The 13,642-nt window shown below is 40.6% G+C and overlaps 1 protein-coding gene across 1 annotated transcript; it reads left to right on the forward strand.

Moving 5' to 3' along the window:
- The first annotated feature begins 7,202 nt into the window (after positions 1–7,202).
- Positions 7,203–13,432, forward strand: LOC133161461 (dihydropteridine reductase-like). Its single transcript, XM_061289999.1, has 7 exons — positions 7,203–7,408; positions 7,519–7,611; positions 8,205–8,301; positions 9,199–9,339; positions 10,540–10,648; positions 12,152–12,235; positions 13,082–13,432. Exons 1-7 carry the CDS (start codon positions 7,325–7,327, stop codon positions 13,182–13,184), a joined length of 711 nt encoding a protein of 236 aa, XP_061145983.1. The 5' UTR covers positions 7,203–7,324; the 3' UTR covers positions 13,185–13,432.
- The last annotated feature ends 210 nt before the right edge of the window (positions 13,433–13,642 follow it).

Genomic DNA, 13,642 nt, shown 5'->3' on the forward strand with positions numbered 1-13,642 from the left:
TGTAGGTGAGTGTTGAAGATTTTTCTGTGAGCAGTCTTGCGTGTCACCTTTTATTAGGATTTAAATCCATAGTGTTTCAAGAAGGTTGTTTCAAGACAGGGTTCTGTTCAAACTGCTGGGTCAAATCTAACCCAAATTGGGTGGAAGAGTTAAGACAGAGCTGGTTCCAAAAAGGATCGAGCCAATCCCGAGTTCATCATAACCAGGATTAGGATTTTAAAACAGAGTAGCGGTGAAAGGTAAGGTTTTAAATTGCGGTTTTGTATCTGTCTAGTTTTAAGACTAAATTCATGTTTCATGGTAAGTTTAAGGATTCAAGATAGGCTAAATTCACTGTAAGGATTTGAAGAAAGAAATCATGGTTTTGATCATAGATTCAAGATAGGGTGAGGGTTTCAAATAAAGTTTATGTTTATGTCAACCTAGGATTTGTAGAATCTGAAAACCGGATTAGGCTTCAACGTATGATTTCAAACTAGGATTTAAAGACATGTAGAATCTGAAGACCGGATTACGCTTTAACGTATGATTTCAAATTAGGGTTTCATGACCGGATTCGAGTTTGAAGTGTTTGTTTCTAAACAAGTTTATGTTTTCTAGGTACGGGTTCAAAGCATGATTTTACACCAGACTGGGGGTCCAAGAAAGGGTTTCAAGACAAAGTCTGGGTTTCAAGCTATGGTGTCAAAGGAAGGTTTCAAAACAGGTGTAGAGTTCTAAACCAGAGTAAATGCGTCAAGGTGGGATTTTAAATCATGGTCTCAAGAAAGCTTTAGGGTTTCAAATTAAGGTTTCATGGCCAAGGTTTCAAAGTAAACACATTTCAGATTGAAATCGCGAGATTCAAATTAGGATTTGAAGACAGGATTAGAACGTCAGGTTATGGTTTCAAGAAAGGGTGATGTTTTCATCTGTTGTCACTTTCAACCTCAGCTCTTTGGTGTCTCTCTAAATATACTTTGGTTTTCTCCACTGAAATGTTCCAATGCGGCTGAGTATTTTGCATTTGAGAGTGTTTCCTTCTTTGTGGACGAGTGAGAAGTCAGCGCTAATGGAATAACTCACCAGGGCATCCATAATGCAGCAGCCATTGATCTGAAAGCCTTTGTCTGTGCTCTCGTATCAAGGACCACTACATTCATGCCACAAAGTACTGAAAACGAAACTTGGCTGCAATGGCACACACTGCTTTTCACTTAACATGCGTGCCAAAGTCATTACACAAATTAGCATTGCAAGCCTGCTGTGGCAGGGTTAGCGTTTCAAGCAAGGGGTTTTGGTTTCAAGGCAGAGGAAGGCTTTCTAGGAGCATCTCAGGACAAAGTTGGGGTCGTAGGTCAGGGTGTAACTCTAGAATGGGTCAGCCTTTAAATCATTCAGAAATTGGGTTTCAAGAAGAATTTAAAGAAAGGGTTAGTGTTTCAAACAAGGGTTAGGGTTTCAAATTAAGGGTAGAAACCTGGGTCATGGTTATGTTTCAAAATAAAGATTTATGTAATAGTAATTTCCAAAGTTGGCCTATCAAGGTAAGACTTAGAGACAGGTTTACGGTTTCCAAATAGGGATTGAAATTTGAGTGAAAAGCTTCACAGATATACGTACGTAGGCCAGCACACACTGAAGAATGAAGCCGACTATTTTTTGATTGAACTTTGCTGTGATTGAAAGTGAACAGCTGAGCTACCCCTGACTGTGATCAAAAACTTCTTCCAGAAGGACAAAAGCACAACGCACTTCAACGCTGATCCATGTTGGAAAAATGAGCACTGTGACCTTGTGAAGTGCTCTTAGTCATACAGGACGGTGTTTCCCGAAGGGAGTGTACTTGGACTGATCACAGCGGGAGAGAAACAAACCCAAAGAGAAACAAACCCAAAGGGAAACTTTGCTTTGACGTAAAAGACAGGATGAGGGTTATTTTGAAAGAAAGTCAACAGGGGGTGAAAATTTAATGAGCTCTGCCAAGTGTAGCGTTGGCACTGGATGATGATCAAGGTGCTGTGGACATAAGCATGACATTTCTGATGGTACTCTTGATGTTAAGATCCATGTGTGGGATGTGGGCGTAGCTAGCTAGCTAACTCAACTAAACTTTATTAATGGAGCACTTTAAAAACGACCACAGTTGCATTCAAAGTACTGGAACATAAAGTCAAATAAAGACAGCTAAAATTTTATTCATTAGACATGGTAGTTGGGGAAGACCGGTTAGGATGAATAGAATTAAAGATGTGTGGTTAGGGGTAAAGTTAGGGTTGTTCAGATTACAATGATTTTAAAGTAGTTGTGAATTGAAGGGGTAGAATTTGCATCTGCAATCCCACAAAAGATGATTCGATACGATTCTCAATACAAGATACGATTAAAGGGTGCAATGATTTGAAAATGTAGTGTTTGGATTTGTCAAATCAAACCCGACTTTCCAATTCAAATTGTTTTTTGTTACACCCCTTGTAAGAGTAGGAATGGGTGTACAGAATTAATAAATCGATTGAAATGTGGTGAGGCTTTTTAGGATTCAAGTTTGGCTTGTTATTGGAGGGTTTCGGATTAAGGTTGCGTTAAATTACCGTTGCGGTCGTTACGATCGGGGTTAGTGCTAGAGTTATATTTGTACAGCATATTGTAATTATGTATTTTATTTCTATTTTTTAAACTAATATCGTTAATGCTTGCACATCTGAGAGCTAATGGTGACACATCGGGATTATCCCCGGCACTGGAGAGCCGTCTCAGCGGCCCTTTCCAACTAGCATTGATATGCATGCCTGCATTCTGTCCATATTGCCATCAGATCTCATTATGCAAAGCAAACGAACATGGCAGCTTCGGCACGGACTTTGCCTCAGCGGGGGGCCTGAGGGCGGGGGTTATCTTTCATAGCAAATGACTGCGTGATGACAAGCCTCATCCCGTTTGTATTAGCATTCCCGGTGGGCTGGCGCAGGTTGTGCTAATGTTGTTTTCAGAGACTGTTGTGTAAATATTGACATTTAGACAGGTGACAGAGAAGAAATGTCTTGATGATGCAGGTCAGGGTGAGATATTGGGATGCCCATTTTTAAACTAATATAGTCCCATAATTCCTGAACTGGAAAGTCATGTTGATGTGTAACAACAAAAGAACATAAGACAACACAACTCCAGTGAGAACTCAGAGCATTAGGTTACATTATCTTTTATACCATGAAACTGCCAATAGTGTCAAACTATTTGGCTTTAGAGAAGACCAGAATAGTTATGATTAAGGTATGTGAAGGTTGGGGCGATGGGTTGGAGTGGTTAGGGTCGTTAATATATGGGTACTTTGGGAGGTTGACTTGGAATCATTTGGGGCCTTTTAGAAAGGTCATGTTTGAGCAAACTCCTTCTAGAAAACTTTTCCAACCATCTTAAACCCGGGTGTTTCGTCTAAATATGTTTGAGGTGAAAACTTACAGAATCCTTTCTATAGTGCCACACGCTGTTGCCGTGGCGACGTGCTGTCTGCAAAGAAAAACTGGGCGAAAACTCATCAAAAGGGTTATTGTCCTTTGTGCCTGCACCAATTTGCCAGTACCCCAAAGTGACTAGAATTGTTAGGACCCTTTTATAGCCACTTGCAGCTCTAGTTTGTGTTGAGTTTGTGTTCAAGTTACATATTACAAGTTAGAATTCAAGGTGAAGGTGCTAAGAGTTGTTGAAAACTATCCAGGATAAAAGCAGAATTTGTATAAAGCTTCACGGTCAACCATCAAAGATTGTCGGCAGTGTCATTTGTTCTATTCACATACTGGCATTTGGTTCAATAGGACAACAATAGGAGAAATAAAACAAGCATTCAGCACTTATTACATCCGATATTTTTTGTTTATACTTGAAAATGTCAAGGTTTATTTCAACATATATTAGAAGGTGGAACATTGTCTTACCAGAAAAATGTCTTTCTTTCTATTTCTAATACCGAGGATCAGTCGTCCCACTGCCAACCTGCCTCGACAGAGATGAGCAAACGCTTTCTGAAGAAAGAAAAGAAAAAAAAACTCAAAAGTCAAAGAAGCCTTTAAAACATGTCCTCTTAGTTGTCTTTCAGCATCTCACTCACTTTCTCTCTGATCCTTCATTACATGTGTGAGTCAAGCATTTTCAAAGGGTAGGAGTTCGGAGTCAGACTGGTTAGAGTGAGGGTCTTTAGAGTTAGTGCATTGTTTTTATTTTATTTAATTTATTCACCAGGCTATATTAAGGCATATACATTACTTTCTCTCCGGGATCAGGGGTGCCGCCTCACGTGAACGTGGAATAATTCCAAATCTTGATCCTTTGCAATTTATTTTTTATTTTTATTGTTTCTTTGCACACGCGGGAAAAAGCAAGACCCCAATAGTCACCCGCGCAGATGCTGCTGATTACCTTCAACTTACCGCCAATCTCTATTTAATCACAATGGCACCCTCCTGTGACCAACACCTTGGGGAGCGGCTTACTAATTGAAACACGCTCACGTTCACTCATATTTGTAGGGCCATAATCGTTACCGAAGGTGTTGCAGGGTTTTAAGTCCCACTTCTGACAGTAATACTGGGTTCGGTTGTACTCTATGCTAAAGTCAGTGGTTTCAAATCCCTATTTGGGTCAGGGGCATAGTCCTGGGTATATTTAAATGGTGGTCTGCGGTCTAGACCTATTCAAGGTCTTATATGTGGCCATTTGCTGTTACAGATCAAATATGTGCGTGCGTCCCCATATTGGTTGCAGACTGGACCCATCTATATTCAGGACGACTATATGACCACCATGAGCCAATCAAACCACTTGTTCACTCAAAGTGGGAGTGATGATTCAAGGATGACTCGGATTTAAAGTGACTCGGAAAAGTATTTTTGAAAATTAATGTACGGACCAGTATTTTTTTTTTCTTACGGAATGTACGTATTTATTGCTCCCGGATTTATGCCAAAGATGTTATTGGTTTCAAATTTCGCTTCTGACAGTAATTGAAGCCATGGGTTTGTATCTCTTCCAAAAACGTTGATGGATTTGAAAGACACCTCTAACACCAGTTTATGGGTGTGATCGTTGTGGGGTCATTGGTTTTTGAATCAAGCCGAATCAATTTCAAATGCTGTGTTTGTGTTTGAGTCACACTTCTGACAAATTTTGGGGCAGGGTTGTCTATCTAGAAGGCATTGCTGTTCTCGACCCCCATGTCTGACATCATCTTTGGAGCAGCTGTATCTATTTTTGATTTTATCAAGGAAATGTAACTTATTCGCCAACGCTTTTTCCACATTACGGACATAAGTCACAATTCATCAACTTAAATATGTAGAAACACATTAAAAAAATCGGGAAGATGTTTGAAATTTGCCCAAATTAAAATAAAACCATAACCCAAACTATTATGTGCTTAGTCATCATTTCTACTCAATATTTTTTTACAGCATCACTTAAGTACTAATCATTTTCAAACATCTACACTACCGGTACAGTATTTCTAATTATTGGCATGATCAGGCTGCGAAATTGTGTTGTGACATCAACGAATGCCCCAAATTAATCCTTTAAAATAACTCTTTTAAAAATTATGCTGATTTAATAGGGTCCTGATATATTATGCATAACAATTAATCTTGTTGCTTGAGCCCACATTAAACATGCTTGTTTGATGTGTTCAAGACTTTACTTTTCCTACTGGCAAAGACTTTTAGTAAAGACCCATGAGGACATCTAGTGTTCACTAAGGTTAACCCATTTAAAGAGCTGCAAAGAAAAAATCCATTTAAAGCTATGTCACATGTATGACATGGAATAAAGTATTGGGAGAACTATCCACAATTAAACACGGTCCTCTCCGTGTTTACCTAGCATCAGACCAATATCAGATCTTGCTAACATCTGCTCCGTATTTACTAAAAATGAATCATAACCTTTCTATCACCGATACTGTATGTTTTTCATACGGCCCTCTGAAAAAGAAAAAACATAAGTACCATATGTGTCATGCGAAGAAAATGAATTTGACACCAATGTTCTAAAGCCATAATAACAAACAAAAGACTGATCTTTTTTTGACAGCGGTCTTGTGATGGATCTCATTACACTGTGCAAGTGTACCTAATGTTGCGACAGGTGTCACCACTCCTACGACCAGGGGCATAACAAGCAGTCTGCCGCTGTCTTCATTAATGCAAACTTGGGGTTCCTGTTGTGGGCGGCAGCAAGGCTAACTTCATGTTTGTTGACAGGCTGGGTGTCAACGTGTCACCCGTGTCACTCATGTCCCTGCGCCTCCTTCAGGTGCAGCCAGCAGACTTGCATTAATGAGTGTCTCGTTTCTGGATCCAACACACCTACTTAGTGCTCATCTGTTCTGGAGGAGAAAACAACCCAATTCTTTTATTGAGGCAAACTATTTTACAAACCACTTTATTTTGTTGAATTGCTACTTGGTACCACTCAAGTAAATGATATCTACTCGAATCATCGCTTGATAATTAATCTGTACGTCTTTTCAGGGGCAACATTTTTTCATCCTGTGGGCTACATAAGACTGCACACTTCCTAATTAGTATTAAATACTCTTAATATATTCGATTTATTTTTTTATATATATAACACATTTGAATGTTTTCCGCTCGTAATGAGCTAGGATAGGCTCCAGCACCCCCACCCTTCCCAACCCTGGACAACAGGATGAGCAATGATAAGAATGAATGAATGAATGAATGAATGAATGAATGAATGAATGGATGAATGGATGGATGGATGGATGGATGGATGGATGGATGGATGGATGGATGGATGGATGGATGGATGGATGGATGGATGTGTTTTTAATGCATGTATCAAAGATCCACTATCCTAACGCAACAACAACGGGGTTGAAAACAGCAACAAAATAATCATTTTCTCTGATTTTTGTTTCCAGTGTAAAGGGCTCTTTAGCATAAAAATTACCATCCAGGAGGTCACGCGTAGTGTGACCAAGGCCCCTATTTACTCAGTTTGGGAGATATGTTATTTTACGTCCTTTTCCCGAGGTGGTATCTTTAAACTACATCTTGATTGCTACTCGGCAACAGTTAAGCACCAGATAAACTTTCTCTCTCGCTTATCATTTGATTACTATAATTGATATAAAACCACTTGCGCGTGCATACACGGTAATCGTAAAGCGTACGAAAGCAAAAGTAACAGTGTGTCGTGAACGCATCTTCAATTCTGCTCCACCAACCTGTTGCCGTCCAAGGGAGCCGCCTCCTCTCCTCTTTCTGCTTTCCCTCTTCGCCAGCTGCCTGCCTCTCCCCCGGCTCACTCCTTGGCTACTCCACCAGGTAGACGCATGGCTGCTAATAAAGTGATAGTTTACGGTGGGAGAGGCGCGCTGGGCTCCAAGTGTGTCCAGCATTTCAAATCCAAAGGATGGGTGAGTGCCAGTGAATGAGTTGCTAGCAGAACACGCTAACGCTGCTAACTATACAGCTAGCCCCCGGTTCCACCGAGTTCAAATAAATAAATGTGTTTCTTCTAACTTAGTGGGTTGCCAATATCGACATGGGTGCTAACGAGGACGCTAACGAAAACGTCATTGTCAAGTTGACAGACTCCTTCTGCGAGCAGGCTGGCCAGGTGGGTGATGACAGATAGCGAAGAGACGATTCTTTTAGTTTATACATCTAGACATTTCATACACTTCTACGGAAACTATTAAATTAATCGTAAATAGTAACATCCTATTAGTTTGTGTGGGGGACTCGAGCTGTCGTGGTCGCGTTTGAGTGACCGGCAGGTGTTGCGTTCAAGTTACCTGGAGAATGTATGTATTTTTTCTGGTCGTTTGTTGCGTTCATGGAGGAGCGTGCGTGTGTGGTTTTTTTTTTTTAACTCGCCTGATCAGGCTATTTGTTTGGTCAAATACAGCAAAAAGGCAACCCCTCAATTGTTCATAATGAATGGTAGTACAGTATAAACAACGAGAATTAGTAGTAATGTCAATTACTGCTAACATTCGCATGTGAACAAGTCAAACAGTGAATTCACTGCTTTGAAAAACATCCTTTGTTGATAAGATGCCTTGTGACCCAGCGTCATCAGCTGACACAGATTTACTAAAAAAAAAAAAAAAAAAAGGTTACTAATCTCCCCCTGTCTAGCCCTGGAGAGCATAATGTGTTTTTGATGTCTCAACAGATTAAAAAAATAGAACACTGATTTATTCTTAGGTCACATCAGATGTGGCGCGCCTGCTTGGAGAGCAGAAGGTGGACGCCATTTTGTGCGTCGCCGGTGGATGGGCAGGAGGAAACTGCAGTTCCAAAGGTAAGAGGTTGCTTTGAACAAGCAAAACTGAAACCAAATAAAATCTGGTTCAGAATTTTAGTGAATTTTAGTACATGTTAAAGTACTATGACATCTCTCCAGAATTAAATGTGTATCCTTGGTCTCTTAAAAACAAATTTGTGATGAATCTTGGTCAAGAATTACTGCAAATTAATCACACTTGACGGGTGGGCAAGCACTATGGAGACCCAAAAAGACTTTTAAAGAAGCTCTGACATGGGCTGGCAACGACAACAACCATCCTCTGGGCGCCCTACTAATATATCAAAACACATTTTTTTGCAAAATTTCACCTTGTTGTAGAATTACAGGAACCAGCAGGAAGCTCTACTGGTAACCTAGCACTAGCCAAGGCGCGCCTGTTCTACATTTTTTGGCTCCACCTGTTCCACATGTTATTGTTTACATTGAGTCTTTGACGTCAGAACGTAAAGAAACATTGACGCATGCACTCCCTTGCAGGAGGTCCACTCCACCGTATATTTTCTAAATGCCGCTCCGCGCTCACGTGAACGAGCGTGTCTGACTACGACATGCGTTTGCAAACAGCAATGTATTTTTTCCTGGTAAATAGTGGAAGTGATCATCAAACTTTGGTGACATTTCCCGCCTATATTTGCTGGCATAGGCTTAAAAAGCTTGGAAATTTTGCTTCACACATCTGTCCTGGATTGTTTCTTAAAATTGTGACTCATTTGGATGAATTACCTCATAGTAATTTGGCTATGAAACCGGTGTCGGCGGATATTTCTTCCATCTTCTTGGGACCGCGCTTCTAAAATACAAACATTTCCCTTGGACACAGGTTTGAGATATTGTGTGTCTGTTATGACTGCATCATATTTGTGTGGTTTTTTTTTGTCCTTCCCACTTCAGACATGTACAAAAACACAGATCTAATGTGGAAACAGAGTGTGTGGACCTCCACCGTCTCCAGCCACCTGGCGGCCGTGCACCTGAAGCCAGGAGGTCTGTTAACTTTGGCAGGCGCCAAAGCCGCTCTGTCAGGAACCGGAGGTGAGGTCCGCTTTTGTGTGTTTGTGTGTGTTTACCCATTCTCATCCACGTGAGTCTATTGATCTGTGCGTGTTGTCCCCCGGCCTGTCAATACAGATGATGCATATAATAGAAAGCACTGTAGGGAATCGACTCTCCTATCAGAAGATGTGCCGATAAAATGGATCTGAGCAAGGGAGAAGAAATGGACAATTCCTTTGCTTCGTAAACAGAAAGTCGATGCTCTGATACGCCCGTTTGTCCATCAGCCGGCATGCTGACCTGGCCACGACCCAATCGCTTCGCTTCGATCACTGGCAAAGGGAGGCCGAGTCAATATTTAGAAAGTAGCAGGCTGGAGTTCATGTGGAGAGACTGCTGCAAACTTTTGGAATGTATCGAATAATCTTTTGAACTTTTGAACTGAAGTTATTGAAAGATTGTATACATGAATAATATAGCATAAAAATTACTCTGTGCCGACGAGCAAGGACTGTCAAGTGGTGCTCAGATTGAAGCTCAGAATGTTTTAGCCAGTCAGAAACCAAAAGAAATTATTTTCAGGAAAAGGCACAATTATAGCAATTAAGACAAATCAGGTTACCTGATACAGAACTATAGTCACTCTGAGTATAATGTTAAGTGTAAAACTAAAATAATGTAATTAATATAGCATTGAAATTATTGATAAAATACACATTGATGATTAACCCTCAGAGTTGAAGATAAATTCTCCCAGCCTTATTTGCATAGCGTCTGAAAAGTAAGATTGTGTTTAAAAATATGTATTCTGTAGTCTAATACTTTTCTGCACTCTGCCAACCAGACTCCCCTGTCGCTTTAGTGACACATTGGACACATTACAGTATTGGCCATTAAAACAGATTGTACTGTAAAAACAAACGAGCTCATTAGGTCATCGTCAATAAAGCAAGGAGATTGAATCTACACCCTGTCTGATAGTAGCAGAAGTCCGCGCTCCCAGGGTGACCTCAAGTCCGTTGCATCCGTTCTAGCTTGGCTTCACGTTGGTAAGGCGCATGGAGGAAAACTCCCCTCATTCTCATTGGTCCATTCTTTATTGGCGTGACCGTGCCAGACGGGAATTCTTGGAATTCTTTGGAAAGCCACTACTTTAGTGCAGCTGCATGCTGCAGCTAGAAAACATTCTCATCCAGCTACTTTTGTCCCCCCCCACCTATTTCCTTTGTTGACCCCAAGGCATGATGGGCTACGGGATGGCCAAGGCCGCTGTGCACCAGCTTTGTCGGAGTCTGGCAGGCAAAAACAGCGGGATGCCTTCCGGCGCTGCTGCTGTGGCCATTTTGCCGTAAGTCCTCAATTGCTATGTTTCGCAGGTTGTCGTGCCAACCTTGTGTTTTACACTTAATTATCATTGACTTTCCAAACAAATAGTGACTGTCGAGCTCATAGCCTCTGCACCCCCTTGTCAACCTAACCTAGGTGTGTCAGCTTAATTTGTTAACTGTGGAACACACTTAAAATCTGTTAACCAAAAAAAAAAACCAGCACCTACCAAGGCATGGAAACAGTCCCTAATATAGATGAAGTTGAACTGCTCACAGTGTTCTACTGGTATTGTTCCATAATGGTGTCAAATTCAGATCATCTTGAAAAGTATCTGATATTAATTAAACATAACTCAAATGTATTTTTATGGCATTAAACGAACACGCCATTTTCTTTCTTTTATTTGAACATTTGCAAAGACAGACACCGCTGTGCTGTGATTAGCCATGTTGTCCATGCGTCACAGACGGACCGATAAGCAGCCAAACGAAGATAAGCAGCAGACAATCATCATAAATTAGGACGCGAATGGCAGATCTCTGGTGGGCCTGTTTTAGCTGAATGGTTGTGTCCTGTTGCACCATCATGGCAATCTAGAATCTTTTTTTTTTTCTCCTGATCTTCTATCTATCTTGCATTTGGTTGCACCTTCCACCGCAGCGGCAGCGTGCTAAGAGGTAGCTGTCACACGTGTTTTGCATTAGTCCAATGACTTGCATGTCTGCCACTTTTCACCCCCACGCGCCAACTTTCGATCACATGACCGATGCCTCCTGGCATTATAAGGCAAGCATGTGGTTTCTTGTGCGACAGCTTTTTCTGTTCTTCTATGGCCACAACATTAGGCACACCTGCACATTGCAGTCCTCAATTGATCCTCAATTCTACCACTACAAAAGTGATATTGCTCGATTTTAATTGACTGATATATATTCTTTTTGTCTCATTATTGTGTGAGTTGTACAGAAAGAGATTTCTGATATTGGGGTTGCCTCTTAGTTGTCAAGAGGCAAAACCGCACACCGCTGTTGAAATGCAATAGTTTTGTGACATAAAAAATAAGACTAAGATAAATCATTGCAACACACCGTCCACCATTGTGACCTGACATGCTTAACTCATTTGAAATAAAAATAAAAAAACCAAATGAAATCCTTAGTCGTAACCAGGGATGTTGGCTGCGTTCAGTTCTAACCTATCACATTTCAACTCATTTCAAATTCCAGTCAGCGAACCTGCCACAAACTACAGTGCCTCTAATTAAACCTAAATAAAGCTCAGCTATTATAGTATTATTATTATTGGGCGGGGAAGCATTAAAAACATTTAACAAATGTATTCATGTCAGAATATATTGTTTTCTAATATAAAATTATTTTTGTTTGTATTTCTTTGTATGTTTTCATACTTTTTCTCCACCAGACATGTTTTCTAACATTTGTATTTGCACATGATGATGCTTTGAGTCAGACCCAGACACTCGCCCAGCTCCTGATTGTCATCTACCTCCGTTTCACAATAGGGTTACCTTGGATACGCCCATGAACAGGAAGTTCATGCCAGATGCTGATTTTGGCACATGGACACCTCTGGAATACGTTGCAGAGTGAGTATGAGTTATTATAATACCACTAACCTATCACTCATTATAAATATCTATTAATTATGGTACAGTAGACATTTTATTCTGTAGTGTTTAACCTCCTTTTTTACACATGTACGAAGGTCAAGTAAATTAAAATATGATTTAAGATACAGTGAGAACGTTAATTAAGGTTTGATGTTAACAATTTTTCATTTTTTTTTAACATAATGACATTATTTCCTAGGAGTTATTTTGAAATGAGAACAAATACAGATGCATTTAGACAGATCCCAGACCTGTGAAAAACCTCATGGGATTATCGGGGGGATTAGATTGAGATTGGATGAGGGTCGATAATAGAAAAGAATCCGCCCGGCGGGGGAAATGAAAAGTGATGGCCATCGTTTCAAGCATTCTATCTTTTTTTTATTTCTTATTAGCACGATAACCTTGCATGTGATGAACGTGTCAGAATTTCTCACATGGTGCGTTTGACCGTTCTGAAAGAGTTTGCATTAAGCCTCCTGTCGTGATCATTTCTGAAGAACAGCAATAATGTCCAGTTATGAGTTTTACGTGGGGCTTGGAAATAATCCAAAAGGGCTCAAATCAAAAGGAATCAATTTAAACATTGGTTATGTATTCTCATTTATAATATATTACAGTGACAGTGACTTATTTTTAAGCATATATGAGAGTTTATAATGCTATTTATGATAGATTTCCATTACCTCCCATGGGGAATAAATGTTTCACAACCCCACTGGTCCCTATGAATGTGTGTGGAGGTTTCACCATGATACAAAATCCACTGTTGGTGTTTGCGGCCATGTTTTAACCTTTTCTCACATCTTTCCCCCGCTTCAGAACATTCTTCAAGTGGGCCACGGACGTCGACAGGCCGGTGTCTGGCAGCCTCATGCAGCTGCTCACTTCCGGCGGTAAAACTGAGGCCGTGGCGGCGCCATAGAGGACGGACAGACGGACCGCAGCAGTGGCGACATTGTCATCGAGGGAGAATGGAAGATAAGGATAGAGAGGAAGATCAGGAGATGATGGTCTGAAAGAAAAGGGGGAGGGGTAAAGAGGTCAGTGTTAAATGAAGGATAACAGCGCCATCTACCTGTGTATGTTACTATTGCTGTTAGGCAATGGCTGCCTGTCAAAAACGTGATTAAAAAAATATATCATAATAAAAGAACCATTGTGATATTCAAAGGTGGGTTTTGGTGTGAAAACATGATGGGCCAAAACATTAAGTGCACATAATGAGAACCCAACAACTTAATAAAACGTAGCATCCACCAGATGGCAGTGTTTGACAAGAGTCACGCCCACATGCACGGCTATGTGTTTGGGCATAAAAATAATTTACACACTGCTCTGAGCTTGCCTCCCTCTCACCTTGGCGAATGCAAATGCTCGCTT

This window comes from Syngnathus typhle, linkage group LG1 (genome assembly GCF_033458585.1).
Source record: "Syngnathus typhle isolate RoL2023-S1 ecotype Sweden linkage group LG1, RoL_Styp_1.0, whole genome shotgun sequence".
Taxonomy (NCBI): domain Eukaryota; kingdom Metazoa; phylum Chordata; class Actinopteri; order Syngnathiformes; family Syngnathidae; genus Syngnathus; species Syngnathus typhle.

Bases quoted from the DNA above. Each gene is read 5' to 3' on its own strand.
- LOC133161461 (XM_061289999.1), top strand. From the start codon at position 7,325: ATGGCTGCTAATAAAGTGATAGTTTACGGTGGGAGAGGCGCGCTGGGC. The intron at 10,649-12,151 runs GTAAGTCCTCAA...GTTTCACAATAG, and splicing joins GCTGCTGTGGCCATTTTGCC to GGTTACCTTGGATACGCCCA. The intron at 12,236-13,081 runs GTGAGTATGAGT...CCCCCGCTTCAG, and splicing joins CCTCTGGAATACGTTGCAGA to AACATTCTTCAAGTGGGCCA.